The following is a 24847-nucleotide window of genomic DNA, read 5'->3' as shown; positions in this document are numbered from 1 at the left end:
ACCCTCCGAGTGCTTACATTCTATTGGGAGGAATGCAAAATTTAAATTAGGTAAATACTAGATAATTTCAAGAGAGAGGGCAGTAACGGTGAGGAAGATCAGGAAGGGCTCCCCATAGGAGAAGACGCCTGAGCTGAGCCTTGAATGAAGCTAAGGCTTCTAAGAAGAGGAAGTAAGCAGGGAACGCTCTCCAAGCATGGGGACAGACTGTGTGATGGAAGAAACGAAGGCGGTAGGCAGAATGCCACATTGGGGAACAGCAAATGTTGGGCGCATGTGGAACGTCTGGGAAGGCTGGTTGGTGCCAGGTGGTGCCAGGTTTTAATAAAAGTATCGGCTGTTGCTATCCTATTATTTCCTCCCTGTTCCTTGCTCTCAGCTCTGGCCTACAAGGTTGCTGCTACCTAAGTGAGAAAGTTGGCAGGCATTATCATGCAGTCAGTGGCTCTGAGCTGCCAGGATTCCTTGGGGGAGAATAGATGATGTAGGACTCTAAGCTCCTTGAGGGCAGGGACCATCGCCCTTTGTGTTTGTGTCTCCAGTGTTTAACAACAGTGCCTGACACATAGTGGAACCTCAATGAAGGTTTGCTGAATTGAACTGAATATGTCAAATTGGAAGGCAGAAGAGCCTTATGGTACTGTAGAAAAAGTCATGGAGTAATAGAGTCAGAGGACCTGAGTTCAAAACTTGACTCTGATACTTTTGATCTGTGTGACCTTGGACAAGTCACTTAAACCTGTAGTCTGGAAGATTAAAGAATCGATGAAACTCACCTCTCTCATCACTTGTCTGCAGGCTCCACATGGTGCGATAAAGTCATTCTCCAGATTACTGGGAAAGCAAAGCACAGAATCCATCAATTAATTAATTAACTGAACCTTAACTCCCTAATGGTTCACTGAACCAGACAAACTGGCCTAGGTGCTGTTCCCCACGTGTCATTCTATCTTTTAACTTCATGCCTTTGTACCAGGGGTCCTCAAAGCCTAGAATGTTCTCTTTTCTTTGACGTTCTCCCCTCCCCACCAGAGGCCTGAGCTTCCATTAAAGGTCAATTCAAGTGCTACTTTCTCCACAAGGCCTTTTCTGATTGTGCCAGTAATTAGTACTCACCCCCTGTGGAAATAATTTTGTGTATGAGGCAGCTGGTTGGCACACCGGGCCTGGAGTCAGGAAGACCTGAGTCCAAATTGGAATCAGACGCTTACTAGCTGTGTGACTCTGGTCAAGTCACTCATCTGTAAAACGGGCATATTAATGACACCTACCTTGCAGGGTTGCTGTGAGGATTAAATGAGATAATATTTGTCTGACACACTGTAGGTGTTATGTAAATGTTAGCTCTTATATACTCTGGATCTACTCACTCTCCCATTAGAATACAAGGAAACAGCAGAGATTATTTCCTTTTTTGGTGGGGGAAGGAACTATTCCTAGCACCAAGCATAGTGTTTTGTACACAGTATGTGCTTAATAAATGCTTGCTTTTTAAATAATGAAACAAAAGCCATTTAATTCAATAACACCCCAAGATAAAGAACAAGAGGAAATCTTCCCAAATACACACAGGAACATACTCTCTTCACAGATTCCCAGACGACCCATGGAAAAAGGAAAATTTATATGGAACATAGTAGCCAGGGAACACTGGTAAGAGACTTGCTTGTTGAATTTAGTGGAATCAAATAAACAAAATATTAATTAAACCTCTATTCTGTGATCAGCCCAGGGGAGGTACAAAAGTTAAAGACAGTCCTTGCCTTCACAGAGTTTATAATTTAACCATAGGCAGTGGTGGGATTCAAATAAATTAACCACAGAACTGACATGGCGGGTGCAGGCCCCGCCCCGCCTCTCCAACAACTGGTTTGTGGAACTCAACCTGAAATTAGGTACTGGTTCTGCAAACCAGTGTGAGCCAGCTGGGTTATGGATTTTGAGCTGGGAGGGAGCTTAAAAGTCATTTAATCCAACCCCCTCATTTTACAGAAGAGGAATTTGGGGCTCAGAGAGGTTAAATAACTCATTCCAAGTCACAAAGGGAGGAAGTTGCAAGGTCAGGCTTCGAACCCAGGCCCTGTAACTCCAAAACCAGTATGATTTCCACTCTACGACGCTACCTGCTTCCCATCAGAGAGATTAGTTATGGACACAAATAACAAACAAAATGGATGGTGATACGTATACAAGGAGAGTACAGAATGCTATGAAGTCAGAACTGTAGCATCTAAGAGCTGGAAGGGGCCTCAGAAGGCACTGGGGCCAGACTCTACCTCTGACAAGCAGTCAGAGAAGCCTCTGCTTGAATGCCCTGGTTAGGAGGACCTCCCTGGCCACTTTGGATCATCTGATTGTAAGCAAGTGCATCCCAATGTCAAATTTAGACTTGTCTCCGCAACTTCTAACCACCACCTCCTGGGAAGAGATCGTGTCTAGTTGGGGCTGGGAGGGAAGGCTTTTTGGGGTGGGGTGGAGGGGAGAATGGCTTCAAAGGGAGATGCTTGAAGGGGAGGAAGGACGTCAAGAGATGCAGTTGAGGGATCCAGAAGATGAGATTATGGAACATAACCCAGCTTGCCATAAGTTCCAAACTCTTTTATAAGGAAGTGAGTCAGTCTGCTAGATAATTCATGAATCACAAGCCAGTGATGCAGATGGTGGGCAAACCAATAAAGAGGCAAACCTAGGCTTGATGTCAGGAAATATCCAACGATCAGAGTTGTCCAGAGTGGAATAGGACGCTTGAAAGGTAGTGAGTTGTCCCTTGCAGGAGATCAGCAAGCAAAGGCTGGATGACCACTAGTCAGGTATCTTTTGAAAGGTAGTATGGCATATTAATTAGAGATCTGGGCCCAATGATCTGAGTTCTAATCCCACATCCTCACTATCTGTGTGGCCTTGGGCCAGTCATTTAACCTCTCTGAGCTCCAGTTTTACATACATACATACATACATGCATACATACACACAAATATGCATACGTACATTTATATATGACAATAAGTGTGATATCCGTCTCACAGAGTTAATGTATGCTTCCAGTGAGGATAAGGCAGTTTTAAAACCTTGAAGGGCTATTATGGTGATGTAGGGACAATTCTGGAGTTGCCAATTAGACTAAATGGCCTCTGGGGTTCTTCTAATTTCCTTTCACGTTCTACGAACCTGCAGATCTCCTTTCTAATAATGATATGAATGAACCAGTGAGGCAAGATGTCTACTCACATGGCAACCACCCCCGTTCACAACTTCATCACCTCTTGTTTGAACTATTAAAATAGCCTAATTGGCCTCCCTGCCTCAAGTCTCTCCCCTCTCCAGTCCATCCCCCACATAGCTGTTCAGTGATTTTCCTTAAGTACCTCTCCGCCTATGTCTCTCCTCTACTCAGCAAACTCCTGTGGTTCCTATTACCTTCCAGGATCAAATCTAAACTTCTCTGTTTTTTAAAGCCTTTTATGATACAGCTCTTTCCTGTTTTACAGTGTTTATACATTACTTCTCTTTTTAAAAATTTTTAGTTTTTAAAAATTTTTTGGTGGGGGGAAGTGAGGCAATCGGGGTTATGTGACTTGCCCAAGGTCACACTGCTAGTAAGTGTGTCAAGCGTCTGAAGCCAGATTTGAACTCAGGTCCTCCTGACTCCAGGGCCGGTGCTCTATTCACTGCACGACCTGGCTGCCCCATGACTTTTCTTCTTGATCTTTATGGCACAGCGGCACAGACCTTGCTGTTCTTCCTCATACATAACACTCCCATCTTCCCCCTCCATGACTTAGCAGTGGCTGTCCACTGTGCCTGCAATGCACTTCTTCCTTGTTTCTGCCTCTTGGAATCCCTAGTTCCCTTTGAGATAGCTCAGGCTAGCTTCCTCATGAAATCTTTCCTAATCCCCTCCCCCCAACTTCTCAGTCCCCTTCCTCCCAAAACCACATCATATTTATTTTGTATACATCTGTTCCCCTTGATAGACTGTAAGCTTCCTGAGGGCAAGGACTGCTTCACTGTCTTTTTACCCTCAGTGCCTAGCACAGAAGCTAAGAGGCGTGATGGATAGGGCACTGGGCCTTGGGTCAGGAAGACCTGAGTTCAAATCCAGCCACAGACACTTATTAGGTGTGTGACCCTGGGCGAGTCACTTAGCCTCAGTTTCCTCATGTGTAAAATCGGGATCATAATAGCACCTACCTCCCAGGGTGGTTGTGAGGAGCAAATAGGTTAATGCTTGTGAAGTGACTGGCACATACAAATGTAAAACTAACATTATTAGTGATTTCTTACTAAATGATGATTGACACTGCGGCACTGGAATATTCCTAACAAATTAGCTCATTAAGGCTGATTGCTCACATTTGTAAAATTTTAAGAGCGTGTGCATCTGTATATTTCTTGACATGGGGAACGAAAGGCATTATGTGTATGCAAAATTCAGAGACTAGGGTGCCCATGCCGGAGCCCTGGAGCTGATCTGTCTGTCTGTGTGTTTTCAAAATCTTACCTGATGATTTTCAACCCAAATGGTTGCAGTTAAAAGACCTGGGTTTGAGTTCTGACTTTACAGATGGGGAAAACTGAGGGTCAAGGAGAAGTAACTCGCTTTAGGCTCCTCCAAATTTCTCTTGCAATTGTCTTGCATAGGCTGATATATGTGCCTGTCATCTCCCCTCAGAATCTAAGCTCCCTGAGGGCAGGGACTATTTAATTTTCAGTGCCTGGCACATAGTAAGCGCTTAATAAATGCGTGTTGTTTGATAGCTTACATTTTTAGGTCTTGAGAGGCATTGGGGCAGCTATGAGGTACGACGGATAGAGTGCCGGGCCTGGAGTCAAGGAGAATCTGGCCCCAGACACTCCCTACCTCTGTGACCCTGAGCAAGTCACTTCGCCCTGTTTGCCTCAGTTTCCTCATCTGTAGAATTAGCTGGAGAAGGAAATGGCAAACTGCTCTATTGTCTTTGCCAAGAGAACCCCAAATGGGGTCGAGAAGAGTCAGACAGGACTGAACGATGACAGCAATAGCGTAAGAGGTAAGAAGACATGGGGGGTAGAGGTCTCAGAGTCGGGACAACCTGGGTTCAAGGCCTGTCTCTGACAAAAACTGGCTGTGTGACCCTGGGCGGATTACTAAACGTCAAGATGGAAAGTGCCGAGCATGGAATCAGGAAGACCCGAGTTCAAATCCTCCCTCTGACATTTGGCTGCTGTGTGATCCTGGCGAACTCACTTAATCACTTTCAGCCTCGGTTTCCTTATCTATAAATTGAGAGGACTGTATTTGACAGCCTCTAAATTTATGATCCTATGACTTAGCCTCTCAAGAACTCCCCCTTGTGCTCCCCCCACCCCCGGGGCAACTCAGAATTATCAATATAGGGCGAGTGGTGATCTGCATTGGTAGAGAGACTTTCCTCCCTGGAAGCCCTTTCTACCAGAGAAAATGCAAAGTCATCTTGCTAATAAGTGACAGCGCTGGGTCTCGAACACAGGCTTTCTAACTCTGAAGCCGAGACTTCTTGCACTCCCCTGCTCCACGAGATTCCAAAGAGGCCAATGCTAATAAGGAGGAAGGCATTTTGTATTCCCGTGGCTGCATGGGCAAGTCAAAATGGAACAAATGATTAGAGAGATCAGACTGAATTCTGGCTCCGGAGAGCAGGTGCCGTCTGAATGCAGATAATAAGCAGCATGGCTGGATCCTGGAGACGTGTGTGGGCTTTGTTTAAATAAGGTGGATGTGCTAATCATTGCTAGGACCTCATTATGGAGCATCAGTAATAACCTAGAGCAAACAACCATGGGAGAAGAGGGGAGGGTGAGATGTAAACAGCCCAGTCTGCCACGCTATTATCCTTTCCGTGGCTCTGGCCTTATGTTCCCAAATATGATTAATTTCTTGGATTTGGTTCCGAAATTGTAATTTTATTTTACTCTACTCTCCTACCTTCTGTGAAATATAATTTGCATCCCTATTCCAGCTCACTGGGACAAAATGTCCCTGGCAAGTTATTATTTGCTCTGGCCTGAGTTATAGAGGACCTGCAGACAAACACAGCAGTGTGGCCTAGAGGAAGGGTGTCCACAGCAGAGAGGGAAGCAGGACATCCAGATGTCCACCACCTACTCTCTCAAGTTACTACAGATGGTCAGGATGGATCTGCTGGAAAAGATTCCTTGGATCTGGACTTGCTGGTGTTGGGGGCTGACAATGGGTGTGGGGGTGGGGGTGGGGTGGGAGAAGGCCAGTGTGGCTTACAGAATATTTTTCAAGAAATAAAATTTTATTTCTTTAAAAAACACGTGGATCCGTGGTCTTTTGGAAGCTTGGAAGGAGCCCTGAAGATCAATAAGTCCATTTCTCATTTTGCAGATAAGGAAACTGAGGATCAGAGAAGTGACTCCTTTAAGGTCACATAGCTATTTGGTGGTAGAACAAGGACAAGAACCCATCTCCTCACTGTCAGTGAATGAGTCTTCTCTCTCTGCCTTGCTCTGTTCCTTCCTCCTTTCCTCTCTTCCTCCTTCCCTCTTTTCTTTCCTCCCTCCCTTCCTCTCTTCCTTCCCTCCTTCCTCCCTTTCTTCCTCTTTTCCTCCCTCCTTCCCTTCCTTTTTCCTTCCCCCTTCCTCTTTCTTTTACCTTCCTTCCTCTCTTCCTTCCCTCCTTCCTCCCTTTCTTCCTTCCCCCTTCCTCTTTCTTTTACCATCCTTCCTCTCTTCCTTCCCTCCTTCCTCCCTCCCTTCCTTTTTTCCTCCCTCCTTCCCTTCCTCTTTCTTTTACCTTCCTTCCTCTCTTCCTTCCCTCCTTCCTCCCTTTCTTCCTCTTTTCCTCCCTCCTTCCCTTCCTTTTTCCTTCCCCTTCCTCTTTCTTTTACCTTCCTTCCTCTCTTCCTTCCCTCCTTCCTCCCTTTCTTCCTCTTTTCCTCCCTCCTTCCCTTCCTTTTTCCTTTCCCCTTCCTCTTTCTTTTACCTTCCTTCCTCTCTTCCTTCCCTCCTTCCTCCCTTTCTTCCTCTTTTCCTCCCTCCTTCCCTTCCTTTTTCCTTCCCCCTTCCTCTTTCTTTTACCTTCCTTCCTCCTTTCCTCTCTTCCTCCTTCCCTCTTTTCCTTCCTCCCTCCCTTCCTCTCTTCCTTCCCTCCTTCCTCCCTCCCTTCCTTTTTCCCTCCCTCCTTCCCTTCCTCTTTCTTTTACCTTCCTTCCTCTCTTCCTTCCCTCCTTCCTCCCTTTCTTCCTCTTTTCCTCCCTCCTTCCCTTCCTTTTTCCTTCACCCTTCCTCTTTCTTTTACCTTCCTTCCCACCTTCCTTCCTTTCTTCCTCTCTCCCTTCCTTACTTGCCCCCTCCCTCCCTTATTAAACAAAATGAGGCCTTTTGTATTTTTAAGCATCAAAGTCATTTATTTCCTTAATATACCACCCCATCCCCACTGAATCCTCACTTATAAGAAAGAAAAACAGAGCAAATGATGCACAAAGTAACCGCGTGTGACACCTGACATTTTCTCTCTCTCTGTGGAGAAGAGGGGCCTGTGCGTCACTACATCATGCTACCTTCTAGAGGTGAAAGGGGCTTTAAAAACCACGAATTCTCATCACAAGAATAATGCTGAAGGACGTCAGGTGTCATGGAATTAGAAGCCTTCATCACTATTGTTTGGTGGTGTTTTTAGATGGCGAATCTGAAGCCAAGGAGATGGAACGATTTGCCTAAAATTAAGCAAGTAGCAGAATTGGGATTCAAACCAAGACCTTCTGACTCCACATCCATTGCTTTGTTTCTTTACAGGCTATATGGCCTCTCACTTCTACCGGTCTATGCTTTGTCCTTGTTAGGAATGGCAGCTTGGATTATCACCGGGGCCTCGTCAGCTCTCCTCCAATGAAGAAACAAGAATAATTTATTGTGTGTGACATTCTGTGTTCCAAGGCCCTTTCCCAGCTATGTATCATTCTGTTTTAACAGCCTGCATTGTAAGGTCCCTTTCCAGCACCGGCAGTCTGCGTTCAATGGTTCTCTCCAGTTTTAGCTGTCTACTTATCAATCTGTGAATTAGTCTTGGACACTCACCTGGTAATAGCAATGGCCCGAAACTCTCTGTGTCCTTCCGAGATGGCCTTCTGAATGGCAGTGCGTTCTGCACAGGTACCTACTGCATAGGCTGCATTTTCTATGTTGCATCCTGGGGACAGAGAATGCAATTGACCAAATAGCTAGGTAAGGAGGGATCTCAAAAAGCCACAAAGTCAGAACGCTGGTTCTGTAGGTCTGTATAAAGCACACAGGTTCTAAAATGGTGGAAGGATTAGTCCAGACCTTGGTGCAATGGGCATCCCATCCAAGGGAGGGGGACCAGGATATTGAGGAGACTAGATGCCATGTCATAAAAAGAAAGGTTCAAGGGATTGAAGACAATTAACTTGGAGAAGCAGAGACTTAAGGGGTATATGGTAGCTTTCTCCAGATACCTAAAGGGCTGTCATGGGGATATGGGGCTGGCCTTGCTCTGCTTGGCCCCACAGGGCAATCAGGAACAGTGGGGGGGGGGGGGGGGTACGGATTTTAGTTTGAGATGTAAGGAAAGCCTTCCTAAGGATTGGAGCCCTCCAGCAATGGGACAGCCTAACTGGAGACGGGGTGGATGGAGTAGAGAGTTCTTTTACTCATAGGAGGTTTTCAAGCAGAGGCTGGACTACCACTTGTGAGGGAGGAAACAACACCTTCAAGGAAGTAAAGCAAAAATGAGGGAGGAAACAACACCTTCAAGGAAGTAAAGCAAAAATAGATACAAATATATGGAGGAGGACATTGGGCAATATCAGAGGAGGCCTTTTCTGGGAGGATGTGACACTGGATCTTGGAGGGAACTAGGGATTCCAAGGGGACAATGTGAGGAGGAAGAGCATTCCAGGTATGCAGGATGGCCTGTGCAAAGGTTTGGAGGTGGGAGAAAACATGTCATTTATGGGGAACATCACATATGCCAGCGTGTGTGAGGGGGAGTAATGTGAAATCAGCCTGGACTTGTAGGTTTGAGCCAGACAGTAAAGAAATTTAAATTCCAAACAAAAGAGTTCATATTTTATCCTGCAGCCACTGAAGGTTTTTGATCATGGGACTGATATGTATCCTTTCGGAATACCAAATTGGTGGCTGTGTGGAGGATGTAGCAGAGAGGGGAGAGACTGGAGGCAAAGATCAGCTGGGGAATATACTGAGACCTGGAAGGAAGTGCTGCAATGCTGTTAAAGATGATATTTAAATAGGGGGAAATTCTATGATTCTGTCAGTAGGGCACTCTCTACATGAAAGCAGATCAGCGCCCTCTCCTCTCAGTAAATAAATATGTCTGAGGAAGTTGCTAGGGACACATAGAGTGTGAATGACTTGACCAGGGTCACATAGCTAGTGAGTGACAAGAGGCAGGATTTGAACCCAAGTCTTCCTAATATCCAGCCTGATGCTGTCTCCATTATGCCACATTAGTTACAAATGATAAACATGAAAAATAGTATGAAATTCTAATGCAATCCAATGATCATTTATTAAGCATCTGCTAGGTACAAGGTCCCCATGCTTGATGCTAGGAATATAGATAAAACAAACAAACGAAAAACCAGTCCTTGACCTTAAGGACCCTACATTCTACTAAAGTAGGATTTAGATGAAGTAATATAAAAAAAGAAACCAGAATGAGAACAATGGTGATAGACAGATGGCTGGCTGGCTGGATAGAGAGATAGAAGAATGAAGAGATAGAAGGATAGACAGAAAGATAAAAGGATGGATTAAGATAGATGGATAGGGAGAGAGCAGTACTGATAGGGGGATGGATAGATGGAAAGAAAGAAAGATGGAGAGATCAGTGAATAGAGAAGGATGGATAGATAGAAAGATGGATAGATAAATAGATAAAACTTTTATTAAGCATTTACATAAAGCAAGCACTGCTAAGTGCTGGGAATACAAATATAAGCAAGATAGTTCCTGTCCTAAAGGAGCTTAAAATGTAGTGGAGGAAGACAGTACATAAAGAGTTATGTGGTCATGAGGCTGTTTCCAGGTGCAGGTACTGTTGGGTTTGAACATACCCAAAGTGGGTGGCCTCTTGAACTCACCATTCTGTATGTCTTAAAAATGCTCTCTCTCTCTTCATTGGTTGAATTTCGCCCATCTCTTAAAGCCCCACTCAAATGCCAGCTCCTCCAGAAAGCTTTCCCTGCTCCTCAGATCAGACATCCCAAACACGATGTGCATGTCTCTGAAGTCCTCACATGTGTAATATTTACCTGGGCTGGTATCTTGGAAAAGCAGAATAGTGTAGTAGGAAGAGCGGTGGATTTGGAATAGGAGAACCTAAGTCTGAATCCTGCTACTTACTACTTATTTGATCTTTGGCAAGTCACTTACCTCCCTAGCCTTTGCTCTTTTATTTGTAAAACAGGGGGGTTGGACTCAATGACTTCCAAGGTGCCCTAAATCTATGATCCTGTGATCCCTTTACTAGACAGTGGCCTCCTTGAAGACAAGAGCTGTGGAGCTACACCTTTTATCCTCCACCAGACAGAGCCCAGTGTTCTACACAGAGTAGATGCTTAAGGGTTTGTGAAGGGAAAACTATATACACAAAATGTGTACAGGTATGAATTGACCCCCACTGTCATTCAGTCAGCAAACACTCATTAGAGGGCAGCTGAGTGGGGTAGTAGATAGAGCATTAGGCATAATGTCAGAAAGACTTGAGTTCACATCTGACCTCAGACACTTACTAGCTGTGTTACCCTGGATATGTCCACTAAACTTCTGCTTCCCTCAGTTTCTGCATCTGTAAAACAGGGATAATAACAGCACCTCCCTCCCAGCATTGTGGAGAGGATCAAATGAGATAACATAAATAACTTTGAAAACTTTAAAGTGCTATATGAATGCTAGCTGATATTATCATTTATTAAGCATTTACTGTATTCCAGGCACTGCATCAATCTCAATATAGAGATGAATGGCTAAACAGAATAAAATAGGACACAGATGGGACAACTAATAAATTGTTAGTCTGTCAATAAAAATGTGTTGAGCACCTACTATATCCAAGCGCTGTGCTAAATGTTGGGAATACAAAAAGAGGCAAAAGACAATATGTTGAGACATATTTTCTATGGAACTGTATTCTTGAGTAATTTTATTTTGGAGTGAAATGTATTTTTGAGTTGTTTTATTTTGGAGCAAAATGTATTCTTGAGTTGGTTTATTTTAAGGGGAATGCATTCTTGAGTTGTTTTCTTGAGTTTTTATTTTGGGGGAATGGGAGAGTAGAGTAGAGAGGATCCAAAATTCTAATTTCAAGGGTGTAGGGAACTTCCTGCATGGAAACTCCATCCCCTGATACATGTCAACAACTCTCCTATATCTTACAATGTTTGAGTACTGACTGGGAGCCCTGAGAAACTGAATGTCTTGCCAATAGTCATATAGCTTTTGTATATCAGAGATAGAACTCAAATCCAGGTTTTCCTAATTTCAGAGCTGGCCTGTTAAACACTACTCCACGAAGTCTTTCAAAGTTGTAAACATATATAGTTAGTTGATAGTAGTGGAATGTTAAGGTCCTAGAGGGCAGGGAAGTGTCTCACTTTTGCCTTGGTATTCCTAGTGTTCAGGTCAGTGGCTGGCACATGGTAGGAGCTTAATAAAATGCTTGTTGATTGTGTGGTTGTTTAGAGTTAAATGTATAGTAAGTAACCTCTTATTATTGTCCCCCCTCCCCTTAAATAAGAGATTTTAGGCTGGCTAGCTTCCTTCCATAAACTTTTAATAAGCATCCACTTACTCCATGCAAAGCCCTCTGTTGGGCTCAGCAGAAACAGAGATAAATAAACAAGGAGCAGTTTCTAACCACAGTATAATATTTAGACGGTTTCATCATCACACCGTCATTTTTATGGATTGTCCCAAGAACACACAAGGAACAAGATGGCTTGAAAAACTCAGTGAGTTCCCCACAGATGGGGAGGGTTACACAAAGGGAAAGAAGTAAATGAAAAACACCCCTCTGCCCCACAAGCTAAGCCCTGCTGTGGCTCAGCCTGAAAAAGCTGAGATTGGAACAGCACCAGTATTCTATAAAAAGCTAATGTCAGAATCCTCCCCAAATCCTTAGCGTCACTCTCCAGTTTTTACTGTAACTCGGACATTTGGAAGCAGCAGAATTGGGTGGAAAGAGCCTTCCCTGGGTTGGCGCTCAGAAACCCCGAGTTCAGTTCCAACTTGGCTGTTTAATTAACTTTGTGATCCTGGGAGCCTTGGTTTCCTCCTCTGGAAAAAAAATAATCCTTGCAATATGCACCTCATAAGGATATTATGAGGAAAGTGCTTTGGGAGCAGTAGAGGACCATAGAATGGGAGCTGGGATTAACATTATTTATAGAAATTAATATGGTTGTCTTGCCAAATAGGAACCTGGAAGGTAGTGGGTGATGTTTTTTTAAATTTTAAGCAGAATGCTCCTTTGATTCTTCGCTATTGACAGCCCCTGCCTTGCACCCCACTTCTATTTGTCCTGCTTCCCCAGGCTGGTCTAATGACTAATCTGTCACTTGCGAAAATTAGAAGACCCACGTCTTTGGCTCAGTATCAAGCATCAGTCATGGATAGACGGAATCTTAGGACACAGAATGTCAGAACATGGCATATTAGAGCAGGGAGGAAATTTTAGAGCACCTAGCTCAAGCCCCTTATTTTACAGATGGAATCCTAAAGAACAATAATCCTGGTGTTCTTTCCCCAAATCCTTAGCGTCACTCTCCAGTTTTTACTGTAACTCGGACATTTGGAAGCAACAGAATGGGGTGGAAAGAGAAGTTCATTGACCAAGATCACACAGCTAGGTAATGGCAGTTATGTGGGGGAGAGGGGGAGAACACAAGTCTTTTTGCTCCTCAAGTCCTTTTTTTTCCATTCTACATAGAGCACTGGGTTTGGAGTCAGAAAGATGCATCCTCATGAGTTCAAATCTAACCAACCTCAGGCACTTACTAGCTGTGTGACCTTGGGCAAGTCACTTAACCTTGTTTGCTTCTGTTTCCTCATCTGTAAAATGAACTAGAGAAAGAAATGGCAAACCCCTCCAGTATCTCTGCCAAGAGAACCTGAAATGGGGTCACAAAGAGTCAAACACAACTGAACAACACCCTGACTACCACTTCTTTTCCAATGATGTGAGATCGATAATAAGCCTTTTCTCTGAAGGTCAAAAGTTATCAGAAGTAACTGTAAGGAAGCTGCTTTTTATGATGAGCCCCTGTTGCCTAAGGAGCTCCTGAGCTCGGTGTTCATGTCCTGGAAAGCAGGCAGGGATGTAATGAGTGATTTAGAGGAGCTGGTTAAGAAAAACGAGGAGTGTTTTGCTGCAGAACGGAAGGTCCAGCTTGGTGGGGAACACTCCATCTTCCCTGCAAAAACCAACAGAGGGTGTAGAAGGGCTTGGTGCCAACAAAATCATATCAGTCCTCATCCCCTAATACCTTTCCCTCTTCAAGGGTACAAATTTTCACACCCACCTCTCACCTTTTGAGTAGAGTATCTGCCCCTCAGGGCGATAATGACCTAACCACTATCCAGCACCTAGAGCTGTCCGAGGTGCCTTGGAGAACATTAGCATCCCAACACACACTATATCCCCTCCCTCCCCCATACCACCTCCTGGCTGGAGTAGGCTAGGCTCTGGGCCAATGGCTGATGAGGAAGACTCCCCCTCCCCTCCTGCCCTCCTCTTTCCTTTTGGGTGGGGCAGAGGGAGTCTCAGGGGGCGCAGGCAAGGATGGGGTCTGATCAGCTTTTCTGATCTTTTCCAAGCGTCTCTATTTCTCCTGATGGGCACCATGATTCTCTCGGTCACTCAGGCTTGAAGTCTTGGGGCTGCCCTCCACTCATCTCTCGTACTCACCTCACAGAGCCAATCTTTTGTCAAGTCTTGCCAATTCTACCCACACAACGTCTCTCCACAGACACAGCCAACATCCTCGTTCAGATTTTCATCACCTCTTACTCACGCAAACCTTCTAACTGATCTGCCTGCCTCAAGTTTCTCCCCACTCCAATTCATCCTCCACTCAGCCATCAAAGTGATCTTCCTAAAGGGCAGATCTAACCAGGTCACTCCTCCCTCCCCCTTTCAATGAACTCCAGTGGCTCCCGGGTATCTCCTACATAAAAAACTGTAACTATACTATATTTTATGTATGTGTGTACATACACATGCGCACACATACATATACATATGCAGCTAGCTAGGTGGTGCAGTGGATAGAGCACCAGGCCTGTAGTCAGAAAGACCTGAGTTCAAATCTACCCTTAGACACTTCCCAGTTGTGTGACCTGGGCAAGTCACTTAACCCTGTTTACTTCAGTTTTCTCATCTATAAAGTGAACTGGAGAAGGAAATGTCAAACCACTCCAGTGTCTTTGCCAAGAAGTCAGACACAACTGAAAAAAATGACTGAACCCACACTATATTATATGAGATACTATAAAAAACCCCCAATTCATGCTTTTCTCATCTTTTTAAAAATGTCTATTTTTGTATAAATTTTATAATGTATATTTCAAAATAATATTATATGTATAACATTTATAAATAATGAAATACTACTCATATTCATGGTGTGGTTCAAAAGTGTTACTGATAGAAGTGAGTAATCAAAAAATCTGTCCTACAATGAAATCCTGATTCTGGTGAAAAGAAAAAAAAAAACTCAAAAGTAATAGAATGGTACTGGTGTGTGTGTGTGGGGGGGGGGGGTTGGAAATACAAAACAACCTTTTCCCTCAAGGAGCTAACATTTTATCTGTACAGCTAACTTGTGTACACAGATAATCAACAAGCATTTATTAAGCATATGGAGACAAAAAGGAGATAGCCCTTACCCTCAAAATAGATAAAACTACATAACAAATAATATATAGTAATATATGCTAATATAAATATATAATGAATAAATAAAATATACAAAATAAAAATAAAAAATATAATAAAATATATTTTCAAACAACAAGGTGATTTTTTTTGACAGGGTGGGAATCATTAGCAGTTGGGGAACTCCCAAAAGGCTCCATGAAGAAGATAGCCCTTGAGGTTAGCTTTGAAGGAAGGGAGGGATTCTGAGAAGTGAGGAGGAGAGAGGCTGGGCGTCCTGTTAGGAAGTGGTAATCTGTCCAAGGGTGGTGTCTGTGAGAGTGAGGAGAAGGGAACAGATGTGAGAGATGTTGGTTGTGAGAGATGTTCTCTAGGTGCTAACAATAAGATCTGGCAACTGAGAGATAATAACCCAGGGAGAATAACTCAAGGATGATGCCAGGGCTGTGAGCCTGGGAGCCTGGGAGGGTGGCGTTGTCCTTCAGTCAGTCAGCAAGCATTTATTAAAGGCTCACCATGTGCCAGGCACTATGCTAAAGGCTCAGGGTACAAAGAAATGGCAAAAAGCAGCCTTTACTCTTAAGGAACTCACAGTCTAATGGGGGAGACAACACCCAAAGAACTAGGTGCAAGCAAAGTCTGTACAGTATAAATGGGGGTAGTCTCAGACAGAAAGAGCTGAGATAAAGGAGGACTGGGAAAGGCTTCTTATAGAAGGTGGGACTTGATGGAAGCCAGCTGGTGAGAATAAGAGTGAGAGAACATCAGGCATGGGGGACGGTCAGTGAAAATGTTTGGAGATGGGAGATGGAATTTGAGAAACAGCAAGGAGGTCAGCGTGCTTGACAAAACTCGCCAAGTTTGGAAGAAGGGAGGGTTGCGGGGAAAGATCATGAATTCTGTTTTGGACATGTTGAATTTGAGATGTCTACAGGACATTCAGTTCAAGATGTTTGAGAGGAGGCTGTTGATATATGTCAGGAAAGAGATTAGGGCTGGACAAATAGAGCTGGAAGTCATCTGCATGGATATGATTATTGAGCCTACGGGAGCTGATGAGGTCATTGAGAGAGCATAGAAAGAAGGGAAAAGGGCCAAAGGCAGAGCTTGGGAGAAAACCTACAGTTAAGGGGTTGTATATAGATGATAGGGCAGCTAGTTGGTGCAATGGATAGATCACCAAGCCTGGAGTCAGGAAGATCTGAGGTCAAATCTGGCTTTAGACACTTACTAACTGTGTGACCCTGGGCAAGTCACTTAACCCCTATTGGCCTCAGGTCCTCATCTGTAAAATGAGGACACACTAGAGAAGGAAATGGCAAACTACTCGAATCAGACATGACTGAACAACAACAAATATACATGACACACATGTGTATGTATGTATGTACATATACATATATATGTATAAACACACACATATATATGTAACTAATAGCCATTCCCCAATATATAAAAGGTCAATAGATATGAGCAAGCATGTCTCCAAAGAAGAATTGCAAACTATTCACAACCACATGAAAGAATGCTCTGAATTGCTATTAATAAGAGAAAAGTAAATCACAACAACCCTGAGGTTTCATGTCACACCCTGAAAATTAGCAAAGATGACAAAAATGCCAAGAGTCAATATTGGAAGGGTTTTGAGCTGAGATGCATACCAATACATTGTTGGTGGACCTGTGAAGTGATACAACCATTTTGGAAAGCAATTTGGAATTATGCACATAAAGTGACTAAAATATCCATACCCTTTGAACCAGAGACTCCATTACTGGACTTATACCCCAAGGAAGGCATTGATAAGTAGAAAGTCTTCATATTTATAGCAGCACTTTTTGTGACAGCTAACTTGAAACAAAGTAAATGTCTATCAATTGGGGAATGGCTAAACAAATTGTGGAGAGAGCAACTTGATAAAAGCAGCTATATTAATTACAACATTACATTTCAGAAACAATAGATTTAGATCTGAAAAGGAACTCAGAGGTTACTACTTAGGCTGACCCCTTTATTTTACAAATGAGGAAACTGAGGCCCAAATGATTGCCCAGGGTCTTATTGGTAGCAAATGGCAGAGTTCAGATTTGAACCCAGGTCTTCTCACCCCTCCAAATCAAGCACTTTATCATGATTTGAAAAATGGCAACCCACTCTTTCACTGCCTGTTCATCACCATCATGGGTTGCATGCATGCTCCCGGGAAGGGCTTGTCCCAATCGGCGCTGCTGTACGGCCACAGCGTGCCCATGTGGCTGAAGCTCACTTCAGATGATGTGAAGAAGCAGATCTACAAGCTGGCCAAGAAAGGCCTGACGCCCTCCCAGATCGGGGTGATCCTGAGGGATTCTCATGGCATGGCACAAGTACGCTTTGTAACTGGCAACAAAATTCTGAGAATTCTAAAGTCCTAGAGACTTGCCCCTGATTTTCCTGAAGATCTTTATCACTTGATCAAGAAAGCTGTTGCTGTTCAAAAGCATCTTGAGAGAAACGGAAAGGATAAGGATTCTAAATTCCGTCTGATTCTGAACGAGAGCCGAATTCACCAGCTGGCTCGGTACTACAAGACCAAGAGAGTGCTCCCACCCAACTGGAAATATGAATCATCCACAGCCTCTGCTCTGGTTGCATAAATTTTGTTTTATGTACTAAAATAATAAAGTCACATCTAACTGAAAAAAAAAAGAAAAGAAAAATGGTAACCCATAAATGTTACAAAGCACACTATTTATTCAGGCTATAGGAGATATGTTTGTTTATTTATTGTACTTAGTCATTTAATGAGATAATATGGATTCTTAGATCCCCTTCAATGACTCCCTGGCCACCTTCATGGGTCTGAGAACCACAGGTAGTCACTGATCTACTCTAACCTCATCAGTCTAGCAACTTCAGTGGGTGCTACAGTCCCTGCCTTCTCAGGACCTGCAGAAAAGAAAGTTTTACCCATCAAAGTTCTTGGCATCGCCAATTGGTCAGTATCCAGAAATGATAGGATTTTATTAATGGAAACATTAAAGATACTTTGTCATCTGTTTTGCTGCTGCACCCTCAGAACCATGGGATCTTTCCATCTGACTTGTAGTTAGAACCTCCTGTCTAAGGGGGAAATAGGATGGAGAAAAAGACACAGATAGAAATCATAACTGTGAACGTGAATGGGATGAACTCTCTCATAAAACAGATGCGGATAGCAGAATGGATTAAAAACCATAATCCTACAATATTCTGTTTACAAGAAACACATTTGAAACAGGAGGATACACACAGGGTAAAGGTAAAAGGCTGGAGTAAAATATATTGCGCCTCAGCTAAAGTAAAAAATGCAGGTGTAGCAATCCTAATCTCAGACAAAAGTAAAGATAGATTTAATTAAAAGAGATAAGGAAGGACATTATATCCTGCTAAAAGGCACCATAAACAATGAAGCAATATCATTGTTTAACATATATGCACCAAGTAGTAAGGCATACAAATTCTTAGAGGAGAGGTTAAGGGAGTTACAGGAAGAAATAGACAGCAAAACTATAATATTGGGAGACCTCAACCTCCCCCTTTCTGAACTTGATAAATCTAACCTCAAAATAAATAAGATAGAAGTTAAGGAGGTAAACAGAATTTTAGAAAAGGCAGATATGATAGACCTCTGGAGAAAACTGAATGGGGATAAAAAGGAATATATTTTCTTCTCAGCAGTACATGGCACATACTCAAAAATTGACCATGTACTAGGGCATAAAAACCTCACAATCCAGTGCAGAAAGGCAGAAGTAGTCAAAGCACACTTTTCAGATCATGATGCAATAAGAATTATTTGTAACAAAGAACCATGGAAAAATAAGCTAAAAATTAATTGGAAACTAAATAATCTAATTCTAAAGAATGAGTGGGCCAAAGAACAAATCAGAGAAACAATTAATAACTTCATTCAAGAGAATGACAATAATGAAACAACATACCAAGACTTATGGAATGCAGCAAAAGCAGTTCTTAGGGGAAGTTTTATATCCCTAAATGCTTACATGAATAAAACAGGGAAAAACGAGATCAATGATCTGAGCATACAGCTGAAAAAGCTAGAAAAAGAGCAAATTGAAAATCCCCAATTAAATACCAAATTAGAAATACTGAAAATCAAAGGAGAGATTAATAAAATTGAAACTGAGAAAACTATTGAATTAATAAATAAAACAAAGAGCTGGTTTTATGAAAAAACCAATAAAATTGATAAACCTTTGGTCAATTTGATTAAAAAAAAGAAAGAAGAACCTCCTGTCTAAGTTGTCTCCCTGTATGAGAATTGGAGCTCCTGGAGAGCCTGGAATGACTCACTTTCCTATTTATACCTCCAGCACTTTGGATAGTGCTTTTGCATATAACAAGTGGTTAACAAATGCTTGTTGATTCATTGATTGACTGGCTCTTTTTCCAGATGAGGAAATTGGATTTAGAGATAGAAGGGATGCTGGCCATCTCCTATTTGACACTATTTTACAGAGGAAGAAACTGAGGCCCAGGAAGCTCAAGTCACTTGATCAAGGCCACACAGGTACAAGTTTGTCCCCATGCTCTAGCCAAGTTGGGACCATGACATCAGGAAGGCGATGTCATGACTTGCAAGTGAATAGGATTTAAGTGTAAGTCACCAGCCTCGCTCTCTCCTCTGGAACCATCTGGGTCCAGTGGCAAGATATAGACCAGTAACTGCTTCCTGACAGGCCATTAAAGGCAATGCCTCTGCCTTCCCAACTCAACCCTGAAACCCTACATGGCTGGCCAACACGTGCTATGCTAGTAACTCCTGGGAAAAGAACAGGGTTATGGACCAAAGGTTAGGACTGAAGAAGTCCTGATCTCTTGGGTGTCAGTGTCCCAAAGTTCTAACCAGCACAATCAGGGGAACTTTGTTTGGGGACAGTCCTGGTACTCTGATCATAGTGACTGGTGCCTTCTCCTACCTAGACTGTAGGCTACTTGAGCACAAGGACCATTTTTTATTTCTTATGTATGTCTTCTCAGGGTTTTTTTGTGGGGGGGGCAGGAATCTTTTCCCAGAAGACTCCCCACACCTTGAATTCCCTTGCTGTTTTATGCCCTGGATGCACCTCTCTCTTTTACTGGCACAGCAATGGCTCCCTCTTCCCAGAGCTTTTTATGCTTGACAAAGGAAGGCTCTTGATCCACAACAACCCCAAGAGGGAGATACTACCAGCAGGCTGAATCTCATTTTACTGATGAGAAAACTGAGGATCAGGAAAGCAAAGTGACTTGGCCAGAGTCAGAGGCACTCAAACCTGGATCTCCTATGAAAGGCAGTGTGGTGTGGTGTTTAGAGTGCTAGACTAGGGAGACCTGGGTTTGAATTTCATCTCAGACACCAAATGTGTTATACTGGGCGGGTCACGCATCTCCCTGAACCTGTTTCCTCAGCTGTAAAGTGAAGGGGATGGATGAGGCAGCCTCTGAGCTCCCTTTGAGTACCCTCTGGGCTCAAAGCTGGCATAGTGGATAACCTTGAACTTGAAGACAGGAAGACCTGAATTTGAATCTGAGCTTTCCTCTCATCTACTGTGATTATCTTGGATGCATCTAGTTATTTACTTGTTGTCTCTCCTGTAGGAATATAAGGTCCTTTTTCTGATACTGACTCTCTGGGTTACCTCAATCAAATCATTTCACCTTCCCAGCTTCAGTTACTTTTTCTCTGAAACGAGAGCATTGTACCGACCACTGAGGTCACTTCTAGCTCTCAGTCTAAATTCTATCACCTTGTCTTGGGGACCATGTTTTCTACTTTCTTTGTGCCCTCAGAGCTTTGCACAGTGCCTGACCCATAGTAAGTGCTTAATATTGACTGGTAGACTGACTGATAGACGGAATTCCACCAGTTTTGTGACCGTGGCCAAGTCCTGTTGCCTGTGATCTTCAGGTTCCTCTAAAACAGAATAATAGCTCTTCTCTCTTGGGGTCAATGAGAGGCTTAGATGAGATAATGTACTTTAAAGAGTTCTATCAATGGCAGCTGCCATTAGTGCTCCAGCCCCAAGGTCAACACTCCTTCTTTCTATTTGTTATACCTTATGACCTCCACCTTGGTTTCCCCTTTTCCTGTCTCCCACCTGGGAGCATCTATTCATAACTGAGCACAAGCATTGGTCATGTAATAAGGGAATAATCATTTATTAAGTACTTACTATGTGCCAGGCTCTGTGCTAAGCCTTTTATAACTATTATCTGATCTTAAGCACCTACTATGTGCCAGGATCTGGGCTAAGCCTTTTACAACTATTGTCTGATCTTAAGCACCTACTATGTGCCAGGCTCTGTGCTAAGCCTTTACAACTATTATCTGATCTTAAGCACCTACTATGTGCTAGGATCTGTGCTAAGCCTTTTACAACTGTTATCTGATCTTAAGCACCTACTATGTGCCAGGCTCTGTGCTATGCATTTTATTACTATGCTGTATAAGAAAGTTTGAGAGATATAGTTCCCGTGTAATTAATCGTCTTATTAATAATGCTAGTATATTATTAATAAAAGGGTGGTCATTTGGCATTCTCTCTTAGATCAAAGACCCCTCATAGAACCCACTCAACACTTATATGCCCTTGGAAGAGTCGGGCATTGCTTGACAATTAGTGAGAGAATGAGTATTATAATGACAGGTGGACCTAGTCTAATGAGGGTCTGGGATACCTGACTCAGATCACTCAGTTTTGGTCAAAGAGAATTTCCCCAGACCTGTCTGAGAACACACCTAACTTTACCTTTCAAAGAGATCTGAGTTATTCCTTTCAGTAGAAGCCCTACATTTCAAAGGCTGCCTGAGAAGCTTACAGGGGCTGACTTCTGAATGAAGTAGAAAAGGGGAAGAACCTTGGTCCTAATTCAATAATTAGTCATTCAATACAAGAGAGAAATAATCATTTCTGTCAAAGACTGTTATGTCATATTAAGCACCAACTACATGCCAGGCTCCATGCTAAGCATTTTATAAATGTTATCTCATTTGCTCCTTACCACCATGCTGGGAGAGAGGTGTTATACAATGGGATATGATGTAATGAGGATTTAATTGTAGTTATTAATGACTTGGTATGTGGCCCATATGTGTGAGGGCCAGAGTACAGGAGTTATAGAGAAAATGGTGGTTATGACCCAGCCGCCATAAGCATCCCTGCTGATCTCAGGTTTACAGGGGCACAAAGCTGTTCTTCAGGGTCTAATACAATGGAGGCCATCATGGAGAGATTCTCAGAACTATGCTCACTGGGGCCATGAGGTGATCCAAGCCCTGGATCATATTAATAACAATTGACATTTACACAGGGCACTTGGCATGCATCATCTCCTTTGCTGGGCAATTGGGCATGGTGCAGTGAAAAGAACACTGCTCTGGAGTCAGAGGTCCTTGGTTCAAATCTTGCCTCTGATGCTTACTACCTGTGTGACCTGGGGCAAGTATATGATCACAGAAATTCTGGATTTTTTTTCTAATTAGAAGCATTGCAAGCCCCATTTTACAGACAAGGAAACTGAGACACAGAGGAAGTGACTTGCTCACACAACTAGAAGTCACAGAGGTGGAGTTTAAGACCAGGGTCAGTGGATTCCAGGCCTCGTTTGCTTTCTACGAAGCCGTGCTGTCTCTCCTAGGCTATGCTTGCCTCTTCACCTTACAAGGCAATTTACCTCATGGTATAATGTTAATAGAGCTGGATGTTGAGTCAGAGGGCTTGGATTCAAATCATAGCTTTGCTGCTTACTCCCAGGAGGCCCTTATACAAATCATTCCTTTTCTTTGGGCCTCAAGTCACCTCATTTGTAAAATAAATCGATTGGAATAGAAGGGGTGTCTAGGGTTCCTTCTAGCTTCTAATGCTGGGTCTTCCCCTCAAAGGTCTCATTCCATCCTAATCACCAAGAGGACTTGTTCTCTCTCCAGTACCTTCAGTCTTTCCAATGAGTACAAAATCCTTTCTTTCACCTCCCTTTACTGCCCCCAGCTCCTACGGGATGACGTACCTGGGTCCTGGATGAAGCCCACACCTCCCCAGCCAGACACCAAAGAAAACTGGCCATCCCTGCTTAGGGGAGAGGGGCAACTTTGCTTTAGTGATGATGGGCAGTGGTGGTTCAAGGCCTTTTGGAAGGGCTATAAAACTGCATACCCTTGGGCCCAGCAATACCACTGTTAGGGCTGTATCCCAAAGAGATCATGAAAAAGGGGAAAGGACTCACATGTACAAAAATATTTATAGCAGTCCTTTTCATGGTGGCCAAGAACTGGAAATTGAGGAATTGAGGAAGTGCCCATCAATTGGGGAATGGCTGAACAAGTTGTGGTATATTAATGTAATGGAATACTATTGTGCTATAAGAAATGCTGAGCAGGCAGATTTCAGAAAAACCTGGAAAGACCTAGAAGGACTGATGCTGAGTGAAGTGAGCAGAACCAAGAGAACATACACAGTAACACCAACATTGTGTGATGATCAATTTTGATAGACAGTTCTTTTCAGCAATGCAATGATCGAAGAAAATTCCAAACGACTCATGATGAAAAATGTTATCCATATCCAGAGAAAGAGCTATGGATTCTGAATGCAGATCGAAGCAGACTGTTTTCTCCTTTTGTTTTTTCTTTCTCGTGGTTTCCCCCTTTTGTTCAGATTCTTCCTTCACAACACGACTAATGTGGAAATATGTTTCATATGATTGTAAAGTATAGCCTATATCAGATTGCATTTTGTCTTGCAGAGGGGGAAGGGAGAAAAAAATTTAGAACTCAAAATCTTGTAAAAGTGAACACTGAAAACCATCTTTAAATGTAATTGGAAAAAAAATGAAATACTATTAAGTTTTAAAAAAAAGGCCCTTTGGAATGCTCTATGCCACAACTGTGAGGATATACCCTCAGAGAGTAAAATGTTGGTCTTTTAATCCACAATTTAGTATTTTTGAAAAACCTTCTGTTTAAAAAAACACTTTTAACAGCATAAAGGTATCCTACTGAAATACAATTTTATTTACAAGTTGGTTTTAACTGATCTTCTAAGATTTGAAAGTTACCAGGAGCATCTCCTGGAGGAGAATCACAGAATCATAGATTTAAAGCTTGGAGGGACCTCAGAGGCCATATAGCCCAAATCCCTAATTTTATAGATGAGAAAACCGAGATCCAGAAAGATTATTTACCCGTTGTCATAAGGCATCATTTGAATCCAGGTTTCCATCCCTCCAAGTCTAGCGCTCTCTCTCTGCCTTTTTCTGTACCTAAGGGCAGGGGATGGGGGAAGGGGTGCACTTTGGGCTTACCTGAAAAAATCTTCCCGTCCAGAGTCAGGAGAGCTGCCCCCACTGGGAAGTTACTGTAGGGACAGTAGGCAAACTTCTTGGCTTCTTGGCCCTTGCAAATGAGTTGCTTAATCTGAGCTGGATCTAAAGGCCCCTTGGTGCTTGGGCATGGGACCAGACCAGCGGGTGCCTGAGCCATGGCCTTGACCCTAAGGAGCTCTTTTCTCAGGTCAGCAGCAGGCGGAGACCAGGCAGGCAGTAGCGGCTGCCGGCTGGGGATGAGAGCTAGGCACCAAAAGGGTGTTGGCTGTAGCAACCAACTGGAGCCCGGGCTTGGGGCCATGACTCCACCCCCCTCTCCCTCCCTCTCATGGGTGTGTTCTCTGCTCTCTGCGGGAGCATTGGTCTAGTAGGTGTGCCTTCAGATGGGTGTGTTCGGGTAGAGGTTGGAGTGACCAGCTACCTCTGTCCCAGCCAGTAGGCTGGGGAGTGGGGGAAAGGGGACACTCCTATGTGCACCTAGGCCCCAAAGGTGGATCTGGGTCAGCGGGCTCCAGGTCCCCCTCACCTCCTTGTGTTCTGGGGTTGGGAATCTGCTGACACCCCAGATGAGAGGAGGAGGGGGAAAGGATAACACTCTCC

General features: G+C 43.4%; 1 protein-coding gene and 1 pseudogene across 1 annotated transcript in view; one reads left to right on the top strand and one right to left on the bottom strand.

Annotated features, from left to right (window-relative positions):
* The window catches only part of CDA (cytidine deaminase), a 34642-nt gene extending 10094 nt beyond the window's left edge, over nucleotides 1-24548 (bottom strand). The window contains exons 1-3 of the mRNA XM_036745719.1: nucleotides 24227-24548; nucleotides 8062-8173; nucleotides 777-834 (exon numbers count right to left, since the gene is read on the bottom strand). Of these exons, the coding sequence (XP_036601614.1) occupies nucleotides 777-834; nucleotides 8062-8173; nucleotides 24227-24548 (492 nt within the window). The remainder of the gene's footprint in view (nucleotides 1-776; nucleotides 835-8061; nucleotides 8174-24226) is intronic.
* On the top strand, nucleotides 17083-17538 carry LOC118838423 (annotated as a pseudogene).
* Nucleotides 24549-24847: the final 299 nt, after the last annotated feature.

Source organism: Trichosurus vulpecula, chromosome 2 (genome assembly GCF_011100635.1).
Source record: "Trichosurus vulpecula isolate mTriVul1 chromosome 2, mTriVul1.pri, whole genome shotgun sequence".
Taxonomy (NCBI): domain Eukaryota; kingdom Metazoa; phylum Chordata; class Mammalia; order Diprotodontia; family Phalangeridae; genus Trichosurus; species Trichosurus vulpecula.
The sequence above is the reverse complement of the archived record's forward strand: the minus strand, read 5'-3'. Positions and strand labels throughout refer to the sequence as shown.